General features: G+C 46.9%; 1 protein-coding gene across 1 annotated transcript; it reads right to left on the reverse strand.

The window, feature by feature from the left end:
* Positions 1-4,429: 4,429 nt before the first annotated feature.
* Positions 4,430-6,084, reverse strand: FIS1 (fission, mitochondrial 1). Its single transcript, XM_073654525.1, has 4 exons — positions 5,889-6,084; positions 5,579-5,655; positions 5,361-5,466; positions 4,430-4,743 (listed from the first exon to the last, which is right to left on the reverse strand). Exons 1-4 carry the CDS (start codon positions 6,067-6,069, stop codon positions 4,649-4,651), a joined length of 459 nt encoding a protein of 152 aa, XP_073510626.1. The 5' UTR covers positions 6,070-6,084; the 3' UTR covers positions 4,430-4,648.
* Positions 6,085-11,170: the final 5,086 nt, after the last annotated feature.

Below are 11,170 nucleotides of genomic sequence, written 5' to 3' on the forward strand. Positions count from 1 at the left end.
TCAAGGTATTGTTCTCCCAGTCACTGGGCCAATTGAGTGGATGGAGGTAGTAAACCCAGGGGAGCCATCACCACAGGGGGTCTCCCATGCAATCCCAGGTGATGGGCTTCTGGAATATTCTTCATTCTTTGAGCTAAAAGCAAATGTTTAAGGGGGCGTGTGACGATACAGATCATATTCTTAATCAGCCAGAAGTCTAGATTTGTTAGGCCAAGACAAATACATTTAAAAGTCACATAAAAACAATAGTGTATGTGTATTTCTATGGCTGGTGAAGATGGACAGACCAGTATTTGTATAACCCTGATTGTTGTCTCCTCTTGGTTCTGAAAACAATGATGTTTGTCAATATAAAATTAGCATATTATACGAAAGCCAGCTAGATGTTTGATTTAAATAGCCCCCCTGCTATGCCGGCTGTGTGGGTTGATTGAATGCTCAAACAATGAGACCTGAGCCCTGTGGAATATTTACCCTCCCTAACGCTTGCCCTTTGGATGTGTTCTTACTACTTGAAATAACAAATGTGAACTATTTAAGAAAGAAATGCCTCTGTAGCAGGCAGATAGGAAACGTAGAGGATTGAAAGAGACTTGACAAGGAGAATCAAAGATCAGACTCTCAGACCATCAGCTAGCTTTGTAACATGGCTTTACCCAAAGAGACATAGATTTGGATTTTGCATGATTCCAGCCTAAGGGTGTATGGCTCTGACTGGATGGATACGGATCAGCTCCATTGACCATCAGAGAGCCTATAGATACATTTGGGGAGACCAGGTTGAGACGATGAAGTCGCCTGGCCCCATGGATGTTGTTTGGAGTTGCCAGGTGTGACCCTCTGGTCGCCTGGAACCCATGAAGACATTTGGAGAAGCCAGATTGGGACCAGCCGGTCATCTGGCCCCATGGAAACTCTCTGAGTGGCCATGGTGGGACCCTCGTGTCTCCTGGTCTTGTACCTCGATGGACTACTAGCTTCCTAAGCTTGCCACTATCTCCTCTCTGTGGGGGCCCGTCCGAAGCGGGGGCCCACTGGTTGAGGTAGTTGGCCCTGGAAGTCCCGGAGTCGCAGCTGTTGTATTCCAGACTGGCGGAGCGGAAGGGTGAGACTGTGTAATGTGGTACCATCTTGGGTATTTGCTGGGACTGTTCTGTGTTTATTGTCAGTTTTGTGGTTCAATAAAGTATTGACACTCTGTTTAACCCTCACCCTTTGTTGTCTAAGTAGTGTTACGCCCACGGAAAACCCTGAGTCTTCACAGGGAGGGTGTGAACATTTCTGCCCATTCAGAGTGCTGATCCCAGGGAGGAAGAAACCACATGTTATAGTCAGAGAGTTGTGAGAGTGACGTAGAAGGGAGAGGATCTAGGCTGAGGTCCTGGAGCCATGGATGGATGGCCTATGGAATTTGGAGATCGGTTGTCGGCTGGGCTGTACACATGTGCTACAACTGTGGGATCTGTTGTCTGGATTTGATAAACTTTCTTAAGGACTTGATACATGGGCTTCGGTCGTGTTATCTGTCGTCTGGAGGAGAGTGGACTGTGGCTACAGACTATACTGGTGGGAGCTACGAAGTCTTTGGGCCAATCGAAAGTTGGAGGACAGTGAGTATCGCCTGGTACAAAGGCAGTGGAACTACCTGGGGAGGGGATCTTGTGGACTGGGGGCAATGTATTTTGGCCATTTTACCTGGAATCGTTGTAAAACCATGGATGTAAGGAATAAAATATTGTTGCATCGTTAACATGCCTAGGTGATTATCACAACCCACAACCTCAGGTCTTCACACCGAGTATGGAAAGAAACGGGAAAGAACCACTGCCTCCATGCAAATATATCTTCAGATAAGACACAAACGCACCGTTGTACGCAGCGATCAGCACCGGTCACATATCACTCTAGTGTCTACGTAGAGACGAACAGCACTCACTTCAGAGAGACATCAAATTCGTCAAGAGACTTCTATACTTGGGTGTCCCCGTTACGGCACTTGAACAACAAGCTTTTAGCCACCAGTGCCAGGCAGCTGCTGCCAAGGCAAATAAAATCACGGGATGCAATAAAAGAGGCAGAGATGCTCATGACAAAAACAGTTTTCCCGCTATAAAAGTCACTAGTGCGGCCACATCTATATACACTGGAGCCCAAGATTATATACAGTATAAGAAAGACAGAGCTGAACTAGAGAGGGTGCAAAGTAAAGTGACTGAGGTTATGAAGGAAACGGGTGACTGAACAGGACGGGTCATCAGACTGGGGGGGTTATTCAGTTTGGAAAACCAAAGGCGTAGCAGCGATCTTATTACAATGTACAAATATATGAAGGGACAGTACAGAACTTTATACACTTAGGCCTGCAACCATGGCAAGGGGGCATCCTCTTTACGTCTACAGGTTGAAGTCGATGGATTTGCGTCTTCTTCCTCAACCTTAACTATGGATTTACAGATTGATTTACTTGGAAATCCTCAATTTTGGGCACAGTTGCGCGTCACTCCTCATGGACTAGCCCCTCCTCATGGACTAGCCCCTCCATACCATCTTCTATTTTCCATGTCTCGGTGACGACAGATGTATTTCCTCTTCACATTCTATACTTTTCAGCCATGTATAAGTTATTTTCCCTTCTTTATGTCCTTGTATTCCCCCCCACCCCAGTCTCCTAGTTACTTCCATGGCTTTAACCATTAACCCTTCTTCCTAATTTTCCCATGTGAATAAAAAGTCTAGGTGACAATCGGCAACCGCAGAAGACCCAGACGATCCCTCGCTGTTCCGTCTGCCGGAGGCTACAGAGCCCGCAGAGTGGAGAGAGAAGGGAAGAAACAAAGAGTCGCCCCTCGTCCTCGTCACAGAAGAGCGGAGGCTTTCCATCTGCTGAAATATCATTTTATTTACATTAGCTGTAAAGCAAATCTCCTATAAATACAATATGAGCATTATCGCAGCGCTGCAGCTGGAAGACCGGTTCTTCAACCCCGGGGGGGGGAGAGACATAAGCCATAAGACAAAACGCACTTTATTAAAAAAAAAAAATATATATAAAAAAACAAATACACAAAGTTTAATTTAAAAAAAATTGGCACCTCGCTTCTGAGTGTACAGATAATAAAGTTGGGGTGGGAAATTACATTTTTTGGGACAGACCAGCGCAGGACCATTAGGTAGTACAGGAGACACTAAAATCACATCTAAACATGGCGGTGTTTTAGGCGCCCGCTAATGACCATAAATCATGTTCTCTAGTGGTAGATTTTAACCTTTTCCCAACCAGGGATTTTTTTTTTGTGCTTACGTTTTATCCTCTCCTCGACCAAGAAACGTAATTTTTTCAATTTCAGTCCCCATTGCAGGACGAGCTGTAGTCTTCAATACCTATTTTGCAACGTTATGTAGGGAAAAAATTCTAAATGGTGCAGTGGATAAAAAAAAAATGTTGTCATGGATTGGACCTTGACGTCTGAGGATTTAAACAGCAGCAATAGAGACAGATGCCGGCTGTATAAGGCAGCCGGTATCTGTCGCAGCAAGGTGTGGGCTCAGCTCCTGAGCGAGCTCTACACTGGCCCCCGTCCTATGTCAGAAAAGGGTTAGGAAAGCCTTTAGGAATTCATCTTGGAGCCATGGACGCATCTTCCCTTTTTAACTTCACGCATTTCGCAGTAGGGTAGAGATTGGCTTTGCCGGCAGAACTTCTGCCTGGCACACAACTTGCAAGTGGCCAAAACTCAAAGAGAGAGACACCATGTCATGGGATGAACCAACAATGTCCAGTCCATTCAGAAGCAGCGAGCGTCTACTAAACGCCAAGTCGTAAATATGTAGCTGTCAATCTGGAACGATGACGCAACCCATCCAAACAAAACAGTCTCTGCTCCGGATAGGTTTACGATCTTCATCCACTTCTCAGCCAAAAAACGTTCTCCCTGAACAAACAGAATTACTGGGTTGTGCTCCGGCATTGTCTCCTCACACAACACCGCCGGGTCCCCTAACAACCTGCGATCAACAAGTCTCAAAATATTTATCTGGGGTCCAGTGACTTAATGAATAGTCTGGACAAAAACTTATTGTCCGGCCCTTTGCGAGGGATTAATCATGGAGACGACTGACGAAAATCACCGCCGCCACCATCCCCGAAAGTAAAATAAAAGTGTTGCGTAAAGAGTGGTGCGATTCTGATGAGGATTTCACTGCGAAGGTGTAAAGAAGGGCGGATGACAGCCTGAAAAACAGGTCTCATGATGCCCGTTACTAATTGTGATCCAAGACAAACGAACCACCTGAGAAGTGGAAAAAAAATAACAATGATTATTGGCAAAATTATCTTTGCACTTGACACTAAAGCTGAGTGTACATGGGGGCATCGAGAGGAGATCAGACGAGGAGGACGAGAGGCTCCGACACAAACATAGAAGAAGAATTATACGTAGACTCCATTTATTCAGTGAGTGCAACATAAACTGGAGAAGACCGGCGGACAAGGAGAGAAGACTCGGGCACCAGCTGGTTATCGGAGCAGGGTCCAGGTCATTAATGTTAGATGATAAGTTCGGCGCTGGGGACAAGTGACTGTAAATTCTAGTATAATTATGTGTGTGATCAGTGTCCACGGCAACGAGAACGAGTTTTTTATCCCCCTTTATTTGGATTTGGAAATGGCCAAACCAATGAGGCCAGCGAGACCGGCAACTCCCAGAGCCATTCCACCAACGATGGCCATGCCGACTAGACCCTCTGAAAGAGAAGCAGAAGACAAGTGAGCCTCATCCATATTTTCTAACCTGGTAAATTCTTGCCTCGCATGCTTACTCTTCTCTATTCCATAAAATTCCTGCCCTTTGTCTCTCCACCCCAAACAATCACTCCTTTCCTTTACTTCTTCCTTAAAGAAGCGTGCAAGAATTTTTAACTTCTGGTCACCAGGTACATAAAACATTCTTCTGGAGAGGAGTAAAAAGATTTTAAAGTATCTGGGTATGGGGTCATGCGTGGCAGGCGGACTGGGGCAGTGTTCACTTCTGTGCCAACATCATCTGCCAGTTACTAGACCCCAGAGATGTCGCGAAGGGCCAGTAAGCGAAAAAGGTTCCCAAGATGACGGGCAGAGGATTGAGGCAGAGAGGAGAACACTGCCCTGGTCCGGTCGCCATGGAGGTCTTAACTAGACATTGGACCTATACAATTTTTCCTGACTTGTCTTGTTCAGACACGTCTACATCCTTCTGTCATTACCCTCTAAACCCAACACATCCATGCCCTCTTGCTTTCCCATTTCTATACCAAACAATCAGAACTTCTCGATAGTCCGCTCTGTTCCCTTCCACAGGCGTTTCTGTAACTCGCCCAATTACCTTTTTGCATTTTCTTTTCGATGATCTTCTCCAGCTCCATGGCTTGTTTGTTGTTTGGTTCTTCCCTGAGAAGAGTTCTCACGTACTTCAGCGCTTTCTCATATTCCTAAAAACAGAGCTATAGTCATCGCCTAGCAGACAATACTCCACCGGTCGCCAATGATGGCAAGAAACCCGCAAAGTTCCTGGAGGTCAGGCGGAGGCCGACGTGCACTCACCTTTAATCTGTGGTGAGCCACGGCCAGGTAGAACAGGTAGTCTCGCTGCTCGTCTTTATTGCCCTTCAGTAAGAGATCTTAAAAAGGAAACAAACCCAAAGATTCAGAATGTTTATGGCTTGTTAAGAGTTTCAGAAAACCCACCATCTACCAACTGGCAAATACAACACAACATTGCCAGCGGGCTACACATCTATGGCTTCCTGCACCGGGTCTTACACTACATTTCATGAATCTCTACGAGACAGAACCTAAATAATCCCAAAATATATCGAATGACCAGGAAAGTGCCAGCCGGCGGTGCGCTCACCTTCCAGAAGCAAAGCCCCTTTCTGGATGTCGGCCGTGTACTTGCTGCGGGTTAAGCACCAGGAGTACTCGAACTGCGTGCTCTTGCTCAGTGATCCGGCGGACAGTTCGTCCAGATACTTCTTCTCAAACTTCTGCAAAATGCAAAACCACAAGGGGTGAGCGTGAAGAGGAAAACTCATGAAAACGAAGAAGAGATGGTCGCTCATCCTAACCGCTGTTTCACCTTCTTCACCTATAACGGCTGCACTAACAACCACATTTTACCATACCTGCCTACACGAACCCAAAGTCTCGCCTCCGCCGCAGTGACATTATCCAGGGCATGTCATATCAAAAGGACTCTTGTAGAATGGTGGAAATAATTTTTTTGCTACGTTAAAATAATGAATAAAAAGTTTAAAAACTATTTGTTTTTCCTCCGCACAATTAAACTCCAATATTGCTTTAAGAAAAAAACAAGAACTCCATTGTAAGATTATTTTGACAAATAATCGCCCCATTTATGAAGGCCTAATATGAAGGCATTCGGGTTGTGCAAAAAGATTTGCAGGACCTTGATTGAGCGGCTACATTGGTGGGCCATGGCAATACCCTGTAGACCACCTCCTCCTCCCTGCTGGCATCCTTGGCACTACATTGGTGGACTGTGGCCGCTGATGCAGAACCCTGTGGACCACCTCCTCCTCCCTGCTGGCATCCTTAGCACCACATTGGTGGACTGTGGCCGCTGATGCAGAACCCTGTGGACCACCTCCTCCTCCCTGCTGGCATCCTTAGCACCACATTGGTGGACTGTGGCCGCTGATGCAGAACCCTGTGGACCACCTCCTCCTCCCTGCTGGCATCCTTAGCGCCACATTGGTGGACTGTGGCCGCTGATGCAGAACCCTATAGACCACCTCCTCCTCCCTGCTGGCATCCTTAGCGCCACATTGGTGGACTGTGGCCGCTGATGCAGAACCCTGTGGACCACCTCCTCCTCCCTGCTGGCATCCTTAGCGCCTCCTCTGATCAGTAGAGCCATACTGTCCTGCGCGTTACGCTGCTGTGCATCAAAAACAGATGTTGGGGACATCGGCAGGGAGGGGGATTGCAGTGCTCTCAATCAAGGTCATCTCTACTAAACACACGAGATTCTAAGAGTTTGTGCAGGGAGACATTGTTATCAGATCTGGTGTGGTCTCCATACGAAGGCACGTCTCCACCGATCACACATCGTACCCAGTCACAGGACTCCTGCCGGAGATTACAGGCTTATCGGGTGAATATTCTGCCGTACAAAAAAAAAAAAAAAGAATTTTACAAGCCCCTTGGGACAAGAACGACCCGACCAACAGGACACAGTTCTTTATGGGCAGCGAAATTCAAGATCAGCCCCACCAGAGACCTGTTTCAGAATGACGGTACCTGCCAGGGGGCACCATACCAGCAAACTTATCACAAGCAGGTGGGGAGACCCCAGTATGTTTCCATACAACCAGACTGATGAACGTTAACAAGCAGAAGTCCTGACACCACTGCACCATCCACATGTCTTCTATATCCAGACCAAAGCTACAAGCCTGGACCCGGTCACACGTCAGTAATACAACGCGGCTAGAGAACCAGGAGGCCGCAGACACCAGGAGACGTGCAGACAATGAGGAGGCTCCTGCGCACCACAGACTGCACGTTCTCCAGTCCTCGCCACTCTGCACTACATCCCGGCCCTAAACTTCTCGCCAGCGCACTGTCTAACCTCACAACCTGTGCCTCGGCAGTCTAAAGCCCCTATGGGCTAAACAACCAAAGAGCCACCAAAGCTTCCAAGTGTTGGGCCATGACGTCTGGTCTGGCCTCTGAGGAAGAAGTGCCATGTACAGTCAGATGATGAGGGATACGACCAGGGCTGTGGAGTGGGTAAACCAAACCTCTGACTGACAGCAAGATTCTGTTATCTCCACCCCGTTGATGACCCTGGTTATTACCGAGGACAATGTCTGGATGGAGGCTGCTAGTCAAAGTCTGGCTGCGGTTTAGCCTCTTAGTACATGATCAATAATGGCTGAGAAATTATCTCCCGAGTTTTCAAAGATCCACCCTCCATTGGCTCCTTGTACCCAATCTAATGCCCACCCCGGAGCACATGTGTCTGATAATGACTGAAAAATTCAATTAGTGATAGGGAATCAATGAAGACTCAAAACTCCACCAGACAGGAAGAGCGAGCGCGCACCTCCACACCCAGCGCGTGACCGCCGTCTGCCGACATCTCAGAAAGTCATTTTGTAAAACACGTTGACTCGAAGCTCAAAACCAAAGAGAAAAAATATGTGTGGCGTTCCCCTTCCCTGCCGGCGGCGTCCCATGGGGGACGGGAGGCAGCCAGAGGGGGTCAAGTTGTACATGTGCCAGAAAATGATTACTTACCGGTAATCGGATTTTCCAGAACCCACGACAGCACCCAAGGAGAGAGGGATCCGCCCTAAGGACAGGAAACCCTACAGGTTTAAAAGGCGGAGCCCCCTGTCATGCCATGGTTTGCCGAGCATCAGAGGAACCCCGTTTGGTTAGTTTAGACAGTACATACATACACGGAATCTCCAACATTAAGAAGGGAGGGAATAAGCGAGGGTGCTGTCGTGGGGTCTGGAAAATCCGATTACCGGTAAGTAATCACCATTTTTCCCATTCCCCACGACAGCACCCAAGGAGAGATTGTAAAGGAATCCCCTAGGGAGGGACCACCTCTTGTAAGACTTTCCTTCCGAAAGACAGATCTCCAACACCCAGATCCACCCTGTAGTGCTTGAAAAAAGTGGAGGGTGAAGACCACGTGGCAGCCCTACAAATCTGCTCCAGAGAAGCATTTGCACTTTCCGCCCAGGAAGTAGAGACTTTAATCTTATCAGGAGGGGAGAACCCCCCTGAAGTGTATGCTAGACCAATCCCCGTCCCCACCCATCTTGCTATGGATCCTTTGGACGTTGCCTGGCCTTTCCTGGGACCCTGGAAGAGAATAAACAAGAAGGTAGATTTCCTAATTCCCCTGGTTGACACCAAATATTGCAATAGACATCTCTTGACATCTAAAGTATGGAACTCCCTTTCCCCTTCATTTTTCGGGTTCTCGCAGAATGATGGTAAAACTATATCCTGTGATCTACAGAAAGTGGACATTACTTTTGGAAGAAAGGCAGGGTCCGGGGCAACAATAACTGACAGGAACCGAGTAAAGGGCGGATTTATTGACAAAGCCTGAATCTCCCCCACCCGTCTAGCTGATGTAAGGGCCACCAGGAGGGCCGTTTTAAGGGTTACATTTTTTAAATGAACAATCTGATGTGGGCTCAAAAGGAGACTTAGTAAGAGCCTTAAGGACCAGTTTAAGTCCCAAGGAGCCGCTCTTGGTTGTGGAACAGACTCCGAGCGATTACTGCTCTAAAAAATTTGACTATCAAGGGGTGGACCGCGACCTTCCCCCCCCAAAGAGGGCTCCCAAGGCTGCTGAGTGAACTTTAAGGGTGCTCTTTTTTAGCCCCATTTTCCACCCGTTTTGTAGGAATTCCAGAATTCCGACATATGAGACCCCATGTTTTTTTTTTTAAAGGATTTATCCCTGAAAAATCCAGAAATTTCCTCCATATCCTGTAATATATGATCAATGTAATTTTCTTCCTCGATTTAATAAGGGTGGATATTACATTTCCCGAACACTCCTTAGCTTTCAATAGCTGCCGCTCAAGTGCTAGGCCGTTAAATGAAGCTTCCTTATGCCGGGGTGATGTATGGGACCCCTGAGATAGGAGGTTTGGAATTCCTGGAAGTACCGATGGAGTTGCTACTGTTAGGCGACGTAGCTAGGTTAACCACAACCTTCTGGGCCAGAAGGGTGCTATTAGTGTTAACTCGGCCCCCTCTGTACGTACTTTCCTGAGCACTGCTGGAATCAGTTGAAGTGGGGGAAAAGCATAGAGTAGACCTCCTGGCCATTCATGGACAAGGGCGTCTACCCCCAAGGGGAGGTCTTTTGGATTCATTGAGAAGAATTTAACTTTCCTGTTCAATTTGTTCGCAAATGGGTCTATCTTTGGAACCTCCCAGAGATCTACTCCTCCTGATCTACTCTGTGACGGCTCAGGAAATCTGCTTTTATGTTTTCCGACCCCTTATTTAGCTTGCTGAGATGGAACTTAGATTTCCTTCTGCTAACATAATTTTCTGTGTCTCTGCCATAAGACCTCCTGATCTTGTTCCCCCCTGCTTGTTCATGTAGGCTACCGCTGTTTTCTGTCTGAAAGCATTCTTAAGTGTTGATCTTTGACAACTGGCAGGATCTCCCGTAAGGCCAATCCTAAGGCTGTTCTTTCCTGTTGGAAGACACATCTACCAGATCGTGTGGTCATCTCCCTTGCAGAATGCTTCCATCTGCGTGGGCCCCCCACCCCCAGGGATTTGCATCTGTTGTGAGTATCACGGGGTTTTTTTTTTATTTCCCATGGAACCCATTTAGACAGATTTGTCTCGTTTGTCCACCATGTTAATGATAGTGGAGTATCCTTTGATATCAAGATCTTTGCGATTAAATTTCCTCCTGTTTTTTTCCTCTACTCTCAAGACATCCCATTGGAGAGATCTGAAGTGGAATCTCGCCCAAGTCACTGCCGAGATGCATGCAGTCAGGGATCCTAGGATGGACATAGCCCTTCATAGCCCTTCTTAAGGTAGTCTCTGGGTTGTTTATCAGCTCCAAAGCTAGTCTCTTTATTTTCCCCTTTTTTTCTTCCGGAAGAATAGACACCTGCTCTTTTGAATCCAACCAGATTCCCAAGAAGATTTGTTTTTGTCTTGGCTCTAGTTGGGACTTTAAGTTTATTAGCCACCCTAAGAAGGTTAAGATTCTTGAGACCTGTGATACTTCCAGATTGCATTCGGATTTTCCTACCACAAGTACGGGATGAAAATCATGTCTGCTTCCCTTAACGTGTGCTGACATTTCTGCCACTCTTTTAGTAAAGACTCTTGGATAGTCCAAAGGGGAGGACTTGGAATAGAAGATGCGTTAAATGCCCCTTGATGTTGACCGCCACTCTTAGGAATCTTTGATGACCTCGAAAGATGGGAACATGGTAATAGGCGTCTTTGAGATCTATAGTGGGCCATAAAACATTTTGGAAACAGGAGTTTTATTACTGATTTGATGTTTTCCCATCTTGAAACGCTTTAGTACCAGAAACTTGTTGAGTTTTTTTTGGTTTATGATGGTTCCCGTGTCTAGAACCCAGGGGCTTAGGGAAATAT

Source organism: Phyllobates terribilis, unplaced genomic scaffold, assembly GCF_046119375.1.
Source record: "Phyllobates terribilis strain yellow unplaced genomic scaffold, ASM4611937v1 Scaffold_11__3_contigs__length_659146591, whole genome shotgun sequence".
NCBI lineage: Eukaryota > Metazoa > Chordata > Amphibia > Anura > Dendrobatidae > Phyllobates > Phyllobates terribilis.